The following is a 16,150-nucleotide window of genomic DNA, read 5'->3' as shown; positions in this document are numbered from 1 at the left end:
GTTCATCCCCATACCATCGGACGATCTCTTACGACATAAATTTGAAGACATAATTGATGTGGTCCTCACTAGTGACCATATATATTTTGGTAATTTTTTATAATATTAAAAATTTTATTTGTTAATAATTATTTGATATATATATATATATATACTACTCCTAATATAATCTAACCTATGAGTCTATTTTATTCACATAATTAATCACATCAATCTATTCGGGCCGCAGATTCTGACCCGGGATTCCGATTGGGCTACTTATATTTGGGCCTCAATTTATTCCCAAGTCTGGGCCGAATAATTGGTTTACTTCTTTTCTCGTCGAGCCCAAATAATTTCCTGAAATAATTTTGGGATAACAATTTTACTGTTACTTTTTAATTTGGAACATATTAGTTAGTTGTGTTATTTTGTAGATTTTATCATATATTTTTATTATTGAATTTTTTTTTTCCAGAAAATCAATCTAGCAATTATTTTATTTTTTTTAATTATACTATAAATTTATTTTATATTTAAAACATTATGTTTATATCACTATTCAAATCCAATTTTTTACTATTAAAAAAATCCAAATCTAAAATCTCAAACCCACAAACAAACACACCCACTAAAACTTTTATAATTTGTATTTACATACTTCCTTATCTCAATTCCATAGTTGAGCTTTATTTGTTCTCGTTATCATAAATAATCGTATCACAGTAAAATTATCATTAATTTTATTATTATTATTATACAACAAATATTACTATTTTTTTTACATTTAAATTAAAATACTCTAATGATAAAAAATATATTGTGTTTATATTTTATAAATAATCGTATCACTATAAAATTATTTTTAATTTTATTCAATTATTTTTGTTTTGTGTTTTAATTTGATTTATATATATATACATGAGATATAGAAATTTAAGCAGATAATATATTGAAAAAAGTTATTACAAATTTTATAAAAAAAAAAAAAACCATATATGCAATTTTTAATTTTATTTTAAATTAAAAAAACCACAAACACACACACCAAGAACATCTCAAACATTAAATAAAAAGATCAATTATTATATTTTTACCTTGAAACTCAATTAAATTTAAAATTGCAAGAGAGGGCAGGCTGCATATAATATCAAAAAATATTTGGATAAGACGCATATACCCTGACTAAATGCGTTGAACGGTAATTTAATCGAATATTAAATAGATTATAATAATAATATTATTATTGTTATTTATTAAAAACAAAAGCGTACGTAGAGAGAAATAAATAAATAAGGAAGAATTGAGGGGGTAAAATGCAAAAGAAGACCCACCATGGAAAAGGTATATCCCAAAAGAGCCCTCTGTCTGAATTTAACTTGTCTTTCTCTCTCTCTCTCTCTCTCTCTCTCTCTTCTGTTCTCTCTCTTTTGTCGTGTTTGGTCTGCTTTCCTTGGACCCCCATCATCTCCCCTTTCTTCAACCTTCTTGCTTGCCTTGCTTTCTCTGTCTTTGAAAACTGTCACTCTTCTGCTATTACTCGGAGTTGTAGATAGAGAGAGAGATAGAGAGAGAAACGAAACCAGGGAGCGGCGGTGTAGTAATGGGTTGGTTCCTTTGTTCTGGAAAATCCAAGAGGAAAGCAAAGAAACAGCAGGATGCCCAGATCCCGTCGAATATAGGTTCCTTCTCTTCAATTGGAAATTCTGTTCCCAGATATATCTTGCTTTCGTTTCTTGTCCTCCAAGATTGTTGCTTACTTTTTCTCAGGCAACCTCTTTATTTTCTTGATGTTTCTGCATTTTTATCTGCTAATCTTGTGCGCGTGGTGTGTGCCGTGCCCTCTTTTTAAGCATATGTTGTATAATCTTGCTGTTCTTTTTATTTTTTCGATCTTGCTTAGTTTAGCTGGATGTGCTTTTTGAGGTTTTGTATCAATACATCTTATGATTTGTAAGCAGAGCTGTACAGCCGGGGTGGGGTGGGGTGTTTAAAGAAATCACAAAGTTGTCTTCTTGGATTGCATATCATTCAATGCTCCCAAAAGACATTTTTGTTCACCTTCCCATGCTTAACAAGCTTGACATGGATTTGTTCTTCTAATTAATGTAACTTAAGTTTTTTCTTGGCTGTAATATAATGAGATCGGCTCCGTAATTATTACTATGAGGCTTTACAGACTGATTTTTGTTGTATTTTGAATATTCAAGAATTTCCCTAGCTTCATGAATTTAATGTTTATCAACGTTTTAAGGCGAAACACGGCCGTGTTTGGATACTTATTAGAAGCACACAAATTTTCATTTTCTGTAGCCGAAATTAACTTTCTTTCAACTTTTGATCAAGTATTTGTAACTGATGAGGTTGAATATTTATCCTCAAACGTTTTGCAAATGCTTACAAGCTTTAATTGAGAGTAATGTTACTGCCACCGCCTTTATAATTACCCATGGCTTCATATGGTAAGCTTCTATTGTACTAAAACAATTTTTACTATGCGAATCATTTAGGCTATTTGGCTCACAAGAAACCCCAATGATCACCTTAAAGGAACTCAAATATGGTGGTTCCTTGTTGCCGTGATTAAACCCAAGATTTTCCCATTTACTTGATCCGATTATTCAGAATCCTTCCCATATGAAACTTTTAAGATATTCATTCATCAATATTTCCCCGGAAGTTTGAATTTAATTCTAACTGCCAACTCAAGACTGTGGTTCTGATACCAGTTACTGTTGGTGCACTCTACTTCCAATGGATTAGGACTTACAATTTCCCATTCACCGAAGTAGGGAAAGAGTCCCTAACAAATTGTCAAAACACAAATCTTATTGCAAAGTGATCACACAATATGGAAAGAGTTGGGTAATTATATATTGCCAAAAACATACGATTTGGTGTAATTTTACTCCGGAAGTTTCTGATTTTCTATGCATTTATGAAGCTTCATACTTTCTTGGCAATATACATGTTGGATAGCATGTTAGATTTTTATCCTTAGTTCATAGATGAGGTTGTATATGTGTTCTGTTTTGTGGCAAAGGTTACACCCTTGAGCTATGTTACTTCTTTGTCGAGCTTTATATTGTAGATTGTAGATGGAAGATTTATGTTTGTGATCATTTCTGCAATGATTGAATTCATATATTGCTTTGTGTGTGTTATTTATGTGTGAGTTTTTATCACTCTTTAGTTTGCCCATTCATTCAAGATATGGAATAACACATTGACATAGTGGTTAAAGAAAATAAGAGTTTTTCCGATGATGACTTGCACATTATCTTTGGTTTCTATAGTACAATGTAATAAGTTGAAGTTGCAAAATTTGAATCACCTGCTTGGAGCACAATCTGTCTGTGGGGTAGAGTTGTAGTTCTGAGGCAATGGATAAACTCTTACAGATTAATTTGAATCACATCATTTGCGTCAGTTTGGTATACTAATATTTTCTTGATCTCTTCATGACAGAAAAGTTAAAGGTAAATTCTTCATTTGATGCAAAGAAGGAAGCTTCTAAAGATGGAGGATCAGGACATATCGCTGCACACACATTTACTTTTCGAGAATTAGCTTCAGCTACCAAGAATTTTAGGGCAGATTGTCTTTTGGGCGAAGGGGGATTCGGTAGAGTGTATAAGGGACGACTAGAGAGCACCAATCAGGTCTGTTCATCTACCACTATGTAATTTGAGCACAAACCTTAGTTCTTTGCTGGTTAGCTTAAATGGTATTGTTATTTCAATTTGATTTTGGCTTCAACTTCAGATTTAATGAATGGATGGTAATGGTGCTTTATGTGCTTGATAATATTGAAATCCTGTTTTTATTGAATGAATATAGTAAATAATAGCCAATTAGATCCCTTGGATATGGGGAAATGAAAGGGTAAGCTTCTGTCACATTGAGGATATAATTTTCAGTACGGAACAATTCAAGTCTCTGCACTTAATAAACTAAAACAAAAAGAAAGGAAATAAAAAATAAAAAATGCTGGGGGACCTGTTTTATTTTGAGTGCGTGAAGTACCCGAATTTTTGCTGTTCCTTTTCTTGTTAAGAGATTTTTTGCAAATTCAACAAGCATTGGTAATAAACTCTTAACCTGTTTTGAATAGATTGTAGCAATAAAACAGCTTGATCGGAATGGTTTGCAAGGGAACCGTGAGTTCCTTGTTGAAGTGCTGATGCTAAGCCTACTTCACCATGAAAACTTGGTAAACCTGATTGGATATTGTGCCGATGGAGATCAGAGGCTTCTGGTGTATGAATACATGCCATTGGGGTCGCTGGAAGACCATCTGCACGGTACACTTAAATAAACATTTTGTATTACTCCTAATATATGTATTTCTCATTCCATGTGTTAGGAGGAGGTAATGAAATGCACTCGTTCCAAATAAAATGGTACACATCACTTGATTATCTAGTTTTGGTTTAAATGACTCCCAAGTGTTCTATGCTTATCTTAACATTCCATTATGCACATTTATTAACCACAAAGCATTAAGTATTATTTTATGCTGCCCGTCTCTCTCCAGATCTTCAACCTGACAAAAAGCGACTTGACTGGAACACAAGAATGAAAATAGCAGCTGGTGCTGCAAAGGGCTTAGAGTATTTGCATGACAAAGCAAATCCTCCTGTTATATACCGAGATCTGAAGTGCTCAAACATTTTGTTGGATGAAGGCTTTCATCCCAAGCTTTCCGATTTCGGTTTGGCCAAATTGGGGCCTGTAGGTGATAAGACACATGTATCTACTAGAGTGATGGGAACGTATGGATATTGTGCCCCAGAATATGCCATGACGGGACAGCTCACACTAAAATCAGATGTTTACAGTTTTGGTGTTGTTCTTCTGGAGATTATTACTGGCAGAAAGGCTATTGACAATTCAAGAGCTGCTGGCGAGCACAATCTTGTTGCATGGGTAAGAGAGTTTCCTTCTTGTAGTGTTTGTTACCTCTTTGCTATGATGTCTGCTCTGTAGTCTCATTTACTGCTTATGCAAAACCCTTACTTGGTGTGCTGTCTGCAAATTTATGTCAGTCAGATGACTCAGATTCTAAAATACACTTTAGAGTCATTATGGTTAAAGGTGCAGAAGGGTATTATGTTAGACCTTATTAGCTGATATACCTAGGGTGAACTTATTATTTATGATGGGATTATAGTTTTAATTCTAATTTTAAGGATTATGTTTCCCGCTTATATGATAAGATAGAATCAAATTGATCAATTAATATGGGCGTGTTTAGATATGTTTGTAAGTGTATTGGAGTTTTGGATTGTTTTGAAAATACTAAAAAGATTGAATAGAAAATAGATGTTTGATGTGCATAAATATATATAATTGTGATATTTTGAATAGAATAGGTTCCAATACAATATTTTAAATGAAAAATAGGTGTTGGAAGTGATGTTTTTTTAGAGAAATTTTTTTGATGAACAGTGCATAAACAAGATTGAAAACATAAGTAAACTGAGCATATAATAATCTTGGGTTGAAGGATATTTTTAAAAAAGAAAGGTCTCAGATTTGTCATACCACTAGATCTACATTGTAAATACAGTCTGCATTTAAGTTTTTTCTAATGCCAAACTAGCATATAGAAACCTGCTGTAGACTAGTGATGAATAAATAACACTGATTGTGAGGGTGCCGAGGCAAGGATTCTCTTGGAAATTCAGAGAAAGAATAATTTTTTTGACAACTAGAAGTCGATTATTAAGCAAAAGTGAGAATATTATATCCAGATTTACATCTGTATCTGGAGCATGATGAAGTTTGTTTGGTGGCGAATGGAGATGTTCAATGATGCTGAAGTACGATAAAAAATATATAAAAGAAAGCATTGGGACTAGATTGGTATGGGTCTTGTGCAACAAGACAATGTTATGGATTCGTAGATGAATTAATTCCATTGAAAATTTCTTTCCCATACTTTTGATTTGCTAAGCTTTTCAAAATAGTGCTATAAGGAAGGTTTATCTGTTATGGCTGTTTCTCCTGTGTCACCTATCCCTACTTATTATTCAAACATTATTTCTTTTATTTGGGGAACTCTACAAAATGAACCTCAATTTCTAAAATGATAGGGTACGAGTTCTTTTCAGAAACTTCTTTCTCACTTGATTGCAATAACTTTATAATACTAACTTTGCTTGTGAAATGAAAGTCGGATGAAGTTGGACATTAATTAACTTATGAAACTTCTTCTAATTATTTTCAACAGTAATATCAGCGTAAAAGGGAGTGAATGTGAGCAAATTGTCGAACTTTTGAATTTCAACATAACGTAGTGTTCTGCTGTCTATATATATGCTCCATTTTGTTTTGTTGAATTTGAGCAAATTGTCGAACTTGTGCATATTAAATTGCATAATCAAATGACATTTTTTTAATTTATTTTTTTTTTTTCATCTTGATCTTATAAAAATGAGATAATGCTAGCTTCTTTGGTAGCTCTAGTTTTAAGCAATAGAATTGATACTAGATATAAACTCCCATCTAAATTGTTTAGAAATATCTTGGAATCATTTTTTTCGGTCCCCACTGATTGTATAAACTAATACTCTTTATAAGCCGCCATATTTAAGTTGAAGGTAAGATTATAATGTATAAGACCATTTTGAGGATTATTTTATCCTGGTTCCTGGTGGAATTAAGTTACCTTTGCTTCGTTCAGGACCCTTGTCCTTCAAGGTACTCATGATTATTGTGATAACATATATTTTCACCAAAACTCCTTGTAATAAGCTTGTCTTATATATAAAATTTTATTTGTGAGAATGAGTAATTTAGACTTATAATAAAACTAATCTAAAGCCTATTATATGCAAATATAAAGAAATTCTAGTCTAGATATACACCTAATGTAGAACACCATCAATAGACTTCCTTCCCTTAAAATTGAGAATTGGTTTTTGATATATTCACTTAAATTAGTTCATTAGAGGAGCATGCATGGATGATCTACAATAAAATGCTACATGCTATAAACAAGCACAATCATTATATAGAGCTAGCGAGGTAGATATGATGGTCTTAGATTTTTCCTTAATTGTGTATCGTGTGTCAAAGTGCATTGCACTCTGAGGGGCAAGTCTAGTGGCATACAAGTATCATCTAGCACACATTTAGATGCTATGAAAGTTTTTAGCTTGACTAAGATGCCATAGCGAGTTCCTTTGATCCAAGCACAATGGACAACATTGTTCCCTATATATATCCAAAACATCACCAAACTTTTCCATCACAAGCTATTTGGTCTCCTAATGAACCTACAATGTTAACACCTTTGTTCGGAGATTCTTCATGGTGACCTCTCAGCTAGAGATGTTCTTCGTAATAGATGTTTTTGTTTCCCCCTTTTGAAACCTTCCTTACGAATTGGTCGATCACCTTTTTCCCCTTTACCCCTTAGTCTTGAGTTTGGCCTAGAGTTGGTAAACAAACCGGATAGTCTGCGAGGTAAGCCTACCTGGCTCGGTAACAATTCGATTTGACTCATTAATAGAGATAAATGAGCTAAGCTCGAACTTAAAAGTTCTTATTTATATAAACGAGTCGAGCTCGAGCTCAGCGGGTATCTCGATTGAGCTCGTTAGTAATGATATTTTTATTTTATTTTATATAATTATATAGTATATATAATTTTTTATATCAAAATTTGTATTTATCAACAAAATTTGAATATTTTATTATAAATTATGAATAAAATTAGATATATTTTAACTTGTATATTAAATAATATATAGCATATGTATAAAATTTGAGCCGAACTCGAATTTGAACCTTACGAGTTGAGCTTGAGCTTGAATTTGAGCCTAACGAACCGAACTTGAGTCTCTATTTTAGTTTGAATTCTTAATGAGCAAGCCTGTATCACTGACAAGTTCGAGTCGTACTCGAACAACAGATATTCGAGCTCGCTCGGCTTGTTTAACAGTTCTAGGTTGGCCTTCATTAGTTCTTGATCACACTTTTTCAATAGTCCTCCCACACTTCATTCCGCACAACTATCCAATTTTAGAGAGGTTATGCTAAGCCATTCTTTGGGAGATTTGAAGGCTCAAAATGGTATAGTTTTCAACAATGAAGCTTTATCCGTCAATTGGGTCATCCTTGGAGTCTGTCTGACAGCTTGTGGGCAGTGCAAAGCTCACTTCTATAGCATGAATATTACCTTAGTTTCCTTGTTGAATAGCCTCAAGACTTCTCTTATGATCTTGCAAAATCGTCAAGAACCAAGCAAGCTGCCCAATAGAGATGTCTGGATCACTCCTGGTGGAAATTACAGATTGCTCAAAATTTGGCAAACCTGATACAGTCGGAGCAATCATTAGAGACTGTCGAGGCCATTTTCTCTTCATCCTTTCCAAAATTATCGGTATTGAGGATTCAAACATGACATAGGTCTTGCCCATTGTTCACACTCTTGAAGCGATTCTAAAACACTAGTGAGGTCCTTTCCTAAAAATGGTGGTTGAATACGATCCAAAAAATTCTCTTGCATGGATCCACAATTGTTCCATGCCTTGGAAATTAAATTCCTACTTTAACAAACTTTGATCCTTCATCGGTGAAAATCCCCATCATAACATTCCAATATACTCTTAGAAGCACAAATGCTGTGGTAGACCATTTGGCTAAGCATGGCACTAGGGGAATTACTGATATTGTGTTGCTTGAAAAAAATGCTGTGGTAGACTATTATTGATGAGGAAGTAAGCACAAATGTTATAGTTTTTTTCTTGGTGCTAGGTCTAAGCATTGGATAGGAGTAGATACAGACAGGGACGATGCAAAGGTTCTTGTTATAAACCAAAAAGTGGTGGAACTGCCATGTAGATTTAAATATTCACCTAAATGGGAATCATATAATTTCTGTCAGCTGTTATAAATCTTTCTTCCATGCATATAAGATATTAATACAAGATTTTGAGAAAGGGGAGTAAGCTGTACATTTTGAAGTAATCAAGTCGAATGTTTCTCGTATCATATATTATGTGTTCGCTGTTACTTCTATTACAAATATTGTACAGTAATTATCTATCTATCATAAACAAAAATGTTTATTCACCTACAAAATTTTTATAACATGTTTCTACATTCCATGAGTACTTGTTCTATATTATCATACATATATAACCTGAGCCTTCATGTTATTATGGGGAGTGTGTGTTTACTTGTGTTCTGGTTTCGTTGCGATGTTTTGGGTTATATTGGGTTTTGATAATTTTGAGGTGAAAATGGTTGTTCGATGTGATATTTTTTGGAGTGAAATTGAAAATGCACGGCAGATTGAATAGTGCAAAAATGCGAGTGAAAACTCCATGCCTATATTTTTGTGAGATGTGATCAAATGAATTGCATTTGCTTGGATTCTATCTCTCTCTCTTTCCTTGTTTTTTTTTTCCCCTAAGGTATGAAATATTATATACTGATTGTTAGGTTTAAGATTTTTTTTTAATTTTTTTAAAAATTTTTTTATTTTTATGACAGGTTTAAGATTTTTCAGTATATGTTTTTGTTGTAATGAGTAAATTTCAACTTGAGTTTGATTGGGATAGTTTTATTGCATAGTATTGAACTTTGATTTGTTTTGATGTCTTTGGAAAAGTGGAATTATGCTCTCTAATTTAAACTTTTGTATGTAACTTGATGTAGTTCGATTACAACAAAGTCATCAAATGTCATGTCATCTTATTCCTTTACTATTTACTACATTATATACAAATATGCATAAATGAAAATCATATAATTAATATAATATCTATGGTGTTCTTATTGAGAATCCATATATGTGTCATTCTCATCTTTTCTTTTCATGCTAACATCCATTATACTTGTTAAAGCTCAATGAGGGTATAGAAGGTTTGTTTTGGAAAGTGGAGTGAGGCTGAAGTGCTGCAGGACAAAATCATGATGTAGAGACATCGTCTAGCTGTTTATGTTATTAAGTCTTTGGTAATAAATCTAGCAAGTGAGTGCAGCTAGTAATATCCAGAAAATGAATCGTCTGAATCTGCTACTACAACAAGAGTGCTTCTGCAGTTCTCCGCAACCCCATTTAATGGTTTCTTTAGGAATTGTACTTTTGAGAGAACAAAAGAACAAAACATATGTTGAGCTAGAAGGTCGATTCTTTTTCTGCCAATATTATATCGTCTCTTAATCTTATTACAATTCCGAAATGATGGAAAGCTAAATGTGATTTACAAGGTTAAACATTTACATGAAATATAAAGTGGCCATTTGCGCATATATATATATATATATATAAACACACACACTAAGTCCTTTTGAAATACGTGCAGGCTCGTCCTTTATTTAAAGATCGTAGAAAATTCTCCCAAATGGCTGATCCTGCACTTCAAGGTCAATACCCGGCAAGGGGTTTATATCAAGCACTTGCTGTGGCAGCAATGTGTGTTCAGGAGCAACCCAACATGCGTCCACTTATTGCAGATGTGGTGACAGCCTTAACTTACCTTGCATCCCAAAAATACGATCCTGAAACCCAGCCAGTCCAGAAACCTAGCTCTGGCTCATCTACACCAAGAATGCGAAAGGAGCGATGATTCTAGCAGTGGTGAAATGTCTGAAAAAAACATGGCAAGGTGAGAGCCAACGAACGTAGTAATTGTGCGGATTATGAGGATTGCAAGCATTCTTTGTCTGCATCAATGGACTAAGGTTGTCTACCAAATCCTGTGCTAGTCCAACAAGCTCGGGTAAGAGTTTTTCAGTCACTTCAATAACTAGTAATAGAAAAAAAAAAAGAAAAAAAAAAATGGAAGGAAGAAAAAAGGCTGAATCCCAAATCGACAGCATTTTATTTTTGTGAAGTTAGTTTGCGTAGTCTTTCTTCAATCGGTTGGTTTTTATTTACTTTTTTTTTTGCGCAATTGTAGCTTTTTGTTCAATTTTCTTTGTATCCTACCAAACCGTTCGTCACATTTTCTTGATGTGTTGTGACTGCTGATGAGCTGAGCCTTGGATCATTCGAGGTTTGGACAATGGGGCTTTTGTATCTAAAATGTTTATAAACATCGTACTGCTTCTGAGGCTACCTCTGCTTGTAATTATATTTCTAGTGTATTTACCTTCTGGCTTTTTGCTTTGTTTTTTCTGTGGCGATCTGTGCTTAAAGCTTATCTTGATCAGAGACCATCTTTCGGACAATTCTGTGGCATTCTGATCTATAGATAACTATCTAATTTGAAGATCATAGCTCTGATAATTATACATCAAATTCCCCTTTGATTGCTGATCATGTATTTTTATTATTATTCTTATTATTTTAAACTGTTTTTAATCTATTTGTATTGTATTGATTGTATTTACATTGTTTGGTCAATCTGGAACTTTAGTGATGATATAAAACAAAAATATTTGGAAAATTTCAGACACATTTGTTCATCATTCCTTTGCCTTATGTAGTCCATTTATGTGTTGTGTTTGAATAGCATATATTGATTTGTTAGGTTTTTTGTTTGAAGGATTTTTTTCGATTTTCACTATTCATATAATTTTATTTTTTTTTTTTCCAAAAATATCAACTCAAATATCTTTTGTTGTTTATATTATATTTAAAAATTATTTTTATATTCAAAATATTATATTATATCATTATTTCAATTCAAATTTTTTACTATTCAATTCTCCCGACAAAAGACACCCAACCAATGTATCTACTGAATATAAGTTTTTCTATGTAGTATATTAGATAAGCTTGAGAATATTAATGAATAGATTAATATTTATTAGTTATTTATAAATTATTAGAATGATAAACAGTGATTAATTACAACAAATGTTGACCTACAGGTTTAAAAATAATAATCACCACCTATGAATTAGTTGTTGGTGTGGTGTGTTCATTTAATAATTTTAATATAATTAAATTTCCCCATTCGTCCTATAACAAATATTCATTTTCTTTTTTAGTAGACATTACAAATATCCTACAAATGTCATTACCTTTGTCTTTTTTTTTTTACTTTTATTTATACTTTATCCCAATATAATACTAATATTTTTTAAATTTCGTGCAAAAAAAATTAAATAGATATATAGATACGAAACCGAAAGAGTAATAATTATTAGTATTTTTTATTTTTTTATAATAGAAAGGGAAAAAAATGATATAATTTTTATTCAAAAAAAAATAGGAATATATATTTAATGAGAGGCCAAAAGCAAAAAAAAGAAAAAAAAAACATATATTTAAATAATGGAGGTATAACAATTCTTTGTTGAGTCAATACTATGCTTAATTGTATATATCTTTGAACTTAAATATTCAGCCACTAAATATAATTTTAGTCATGAGAGTGTAGATAAAGAAAATTATATTTCTAATATTTATATTTTGGTGTAAATATGTAAGGTAACAATATCAATTATTAATAAGTTGTATTAAGAATCAATTATTTGCAAAAGTACAAATGTGAAACATTAATGAATTTGGAGGAGAGGAAGCAAAGTTAATGCTCTTTTTCTTATAATTTGATTTGATTTATTATTTTTTTAACTATCAAATTATACTTATTTTATAAAAATATTTTATTTTATTTCATAAGATATCACATTTAAATTATAATTTAAATATAAAAATTCAATTGGTGTTTTTTTTAAAGACCTTTTCAGAATTTTTACTATTTATATATTTTTTATATTATATTAAAAATTAATTTTACATTCAAAATATCACATCGATTTCTATTTATATTATCAAATAACTATTTAAATTCAAAATCCAAACCCCAAACAAATACATCATCATATATATATATATATATAAAAGTTTTGAAGTTTTGTAGTAACTTTTTTTTTTTTTTAAAATTACAAAAGAATTAAAAAAAAAAAATAAAAAAATACACTCTCTCTGTCATACAAAAATTCAAAATGAACACACAGTAATAATATGATATTTAAAAAAATAAAATTTACTATACACTACAAGAAAATATATTTGTAACGGAATTCCGTTACTAAAGTTCACGTAGCTAACGTAATTTCATTTCTAATTCCGTCTCTAATGTCATTAATAACGAAAAAACTTCGTTACAAAATTGATAATTTCTTGTAGTGATAATAGTGTAAAAAAATTTGAAGTGTTTCTATAAAGAAAAAATTTATTTTAAGAACACCTTAAAACTTAATTAACGAGTTATATATATATATATATATATATAATCGGAGTCGACATGGTTTCTAGATGATGACTTTGTCAAATATGATCAGAGTAATTAATCTGTTTCTTTGGCCAATGAGTTTGGAAACTCACAGTGTTTGTTACTCTGGAACCCTAATTAAGCGTCAAACCATCCACTTATAAGATAAAATCTGAAGTCTACTTTTTCAAAATAGATAAATACATTTCGGTCTGCACACCTATACGACAGTAGAACTAATTAACGATTTAACGCAATTATAAATTATATTAAATAATATATATAATATCTATATTGTAAAAAATAAAATTTTATATGATATAAATAAATATTTTATTTATTTGTAATTAATATAAATTAATACTTAAATCACACTATTATTAATTATATAAATATAATTTAATATACTTTACATCGTTACATTATTACCTATCTGTTGAAACGTGTCTTGGATTTAGCGGTCTACCCGACCCGAAATCAAAGCGAAAGAATTGTTTCAATTGACAGGGTTCCTTTTGGCTTATCCTAATTAATAACAAATAGGCTTATGGTTTAAGGTGTTTTGGGGTGCTTATAAATAGACAACTATGGTTCTTAGTCGGATGACATAATTGTAAATCTCTGAATCAGTATAATAAAATCTCTCCGGTTCCTGCCCCTGAACGTAGGTTGGCACACCGTCATCGAACTACCTCTGTATAATAAAATCATCGAACTACTATTAAAGAAATCTCTATATAGCTTGAAGCAGTCTCCGAGGCAATGGTACAAGATATTTGACTATTTCATGGTGTCTAATGGTTATACTTGTAACCAGTTTGATAACTGTGTTTACTCGAAGAAAGTTTCTACTGATTTCTTTGTGTATCTGCTGTTGTATGTGGATGATATGTTGATTGCAGCTAAAAACGTGGCTGTAATTAATGACTTGAAGGCTCTACTAAAGGGTGAGTTTGAGACGAAGGATTTGAGTGCGGTAAAGAAAATATTTGGTATGAAGATCTGGCATGATAATGATAGAGAAGTAGGACGGCTATGAGTTTCTCAAGAAAAGTATATTGAGAAAGTTTTGCAGGCATTCTCTGTTGATCAGTCCAAACAGGTAAATACCCCTTTGGCGGCACACTTAAACTTGATCGAAGCACTATACCGGGCACAGATAAAGAGGTTAGTTACATGAAGACGGTTCCATATTCAAGTGCAGTTGGAAGTCTTATGTATGCGATGGTATATACGAGACCGGATCTCGCTTATGCGGTTAGTGTGGTGAGCAGGTTTATGGCTAATTCGGGTAAAGCTCACTGGGGAGCTGTAGAGTGGGTCTTGCGATATTTGAAAGGAGCGTCTGATATTTGTCTAGTATATGATGATAAAGGTCATGGTGATGGTCTTGTTGGCTATGCAAACTCTAATTACGGGGGTGACTTGGTGAAACGAAGATCACTGACTTACTTTATCTTCACTCTGTTTGGATGTGCAGTCAGTTGGAAGTCTACTTTACAATCTACGGTTGCATTGTCGACGACTGAGGCGGAATACATGTCAATGACTGAAGGTATTAAGAAGGGTATCTGGTTACATGGTCTGGTGCAGAGTTTGGGTCTGAAAGTGGAGAAACCGTTGTTATTCTGTGATAGTCAAAGTACTTTGAGTTTGGCTAAAAATCCAGTGTATCATGAGAGAACCAAACATATTGATGTAAGGTTGAATTTTATTCGTGATGTTTTGGAGAAAGACAGGTTTTCTATTCAGAAAATAGCTACATAACACAATCCAGTTGATATATTGACAAAGGCGCTACCGACGGAGAAGTTTGAGCACTGTCTAAACTTGGTGAATATTCGCAGAAGGTAAAGCCCTCTTGGGGCATCTGGCAGGAAGGAGACGACTGAGAGATACTGATGAACCTTTGGCGGTTGGAGAAACTAGGGTTTAGGGTTTAGGGTGTTGTGGGGTGCTTATAAATAGACCGCTATGGTTCTTAGTCGGATGACATAATTGTAAATCTTTGAATCAGTATAATAAAATCTTTCCGGTTCTTGCCCGTGGACGTAGGTTGACACATCGTCACAAAACTACGTAAAACCTCTGTGTTCTTTATTTATTTTCTTTCTCGTTTTCTCGTAACACTATCAAATCAACATCTATTAAAATCCCTCAAATCAAAACAAAACCTATTAACCCAAAGAAATGCATCTTCCCAAAACTAAAAAAAAAAATCAAATTCAACCAAAACCAAAACCAAATATTTCCAAACTAATACCAAAACCAATTAATGAATGAGTTGTAAAAATTGTTCTCCAAATAAAATAAATAATGATTATATTATAATTTTTGGGCAAACCGACAACACGCTTGCTTGCAGATCAAATAAAGTTAATTGACATATTAAACCCCTATCCTAAAAAGCATGTCCCTATAATTGGCAACCAACCATTTTGTAAACGAGTGAATTATTAAGGTTATGTTCTCGGGTTTTACTATTCGAATTCTTTTTTTTTTTTTTAAAAAAATTATATTAAATAGTTATTTTTTTTAATATTATATTATAAATTTATTTTATATTCAAAATATCACATCAATATTTATTTATATTAAATTAAATAATTATTTAAATTCTACTTTTTAATGTTAAAATCCCAAACTTAAAAATCTAAACCCACAAACAAACACAAATAATGATAATAATAATAATATCAAGTTAAATTTATAGATGATATCGAATAATCAATACAAATAATTTAATCCTAACTCCATCCTGGATACGAGAATCCGATTGGTTAGATACATACTATTTTTGATAGTGTAATTTAATATGTTAATTATAATAGTTATAATATTATTTTTTATATATATAAATGATGTTTTTAGTATTTTTAAAATAAAAATTAATATATATGATTAAAAGATACTTAAAATAGATGTTTAAATATTTTAAATGCTATATCTCAATAAAATATATATGATATGAATATCAAATAAAATTC

The 16,150-nt window shown here is 31.6% G+C and overlaps 1 protein-coding gene across 1 annotated transcript; it reads left to right on the top strand.

The window, feature by feature from the left end:
• Positions 1 to 1,365: 1,365 nt before the first annotated feature.
• Positions 1,366 to 11,116, top strand: LOC127244773 (probable serine/threonine-protein kinase PBL7). The gene is made up of 5 exons (XM_051265261.1): positions 1,366 to 1,661; positions 3,448 to 3,641; positions 4,094 to 4,283; positions 4,517 to 4,908; positions 10,302 to 11,116. Exons 1-5 carry the CDS (start codon positions 1,583 to 1,585, stop codon positions 10,563 to 10,565), a joined length of 1,119 nt encoding a protein of 372 aa, XP_051121218.1. The 5' UTR covers positions 1,366 to 1,582; the 3' UTR covers positions 10,566 to 11,116.
• The last annotated feature ends 5,034 nt before the right edge of the window (positions 11,117 to 16,150 follow it).

This window comes from Andrographis paniculata, unplaced genomic scaffold (genome assembly GCF_009805555.1).
Source record: "Andrographis paniculata isolate CXL003 unplaced genomic scaffold, ASM980555v1 Contig21END, whole genome shotgun sequence".
Taxonomy (NCBI): Eukaryota; Viridiplantae; Streptophyta; class Magnoliopsida; order Lamiales; family Acanthaceae; genus Andrographis; species Andrographis paniculata.
The sequence above is the reverse complement of the archived record's forward strand: the minus strand, read 5'-3'. Positions and strand labels throughout refer to the sequence as shown.

Bases quoted from the DNA above. Each gene is read 5' to 3' on its own strand.
- LOC127244773 (XM_051265261.1), top strand. From the start codon at position 1,583: ATGGGTTGGTTCCTTTGTTCTGGAAAATCCAAGAGGAAAGCAAAGAAA. The intron at 1,662-3,447 runs GTTCCTTCTCTT...TCTTCATGACAG, and splicing joins CCAGATCCCGTCGAATATAG to AAAAGTTAAAGGTAAATTCT. The intron at 4,909-10,301 runs GTAAGAGAGTTT...AAATACGTGCAG, and splicing joins AGCACAATCTTGTTGCATGG to GCTCGTCCTTTATTTAAAGA.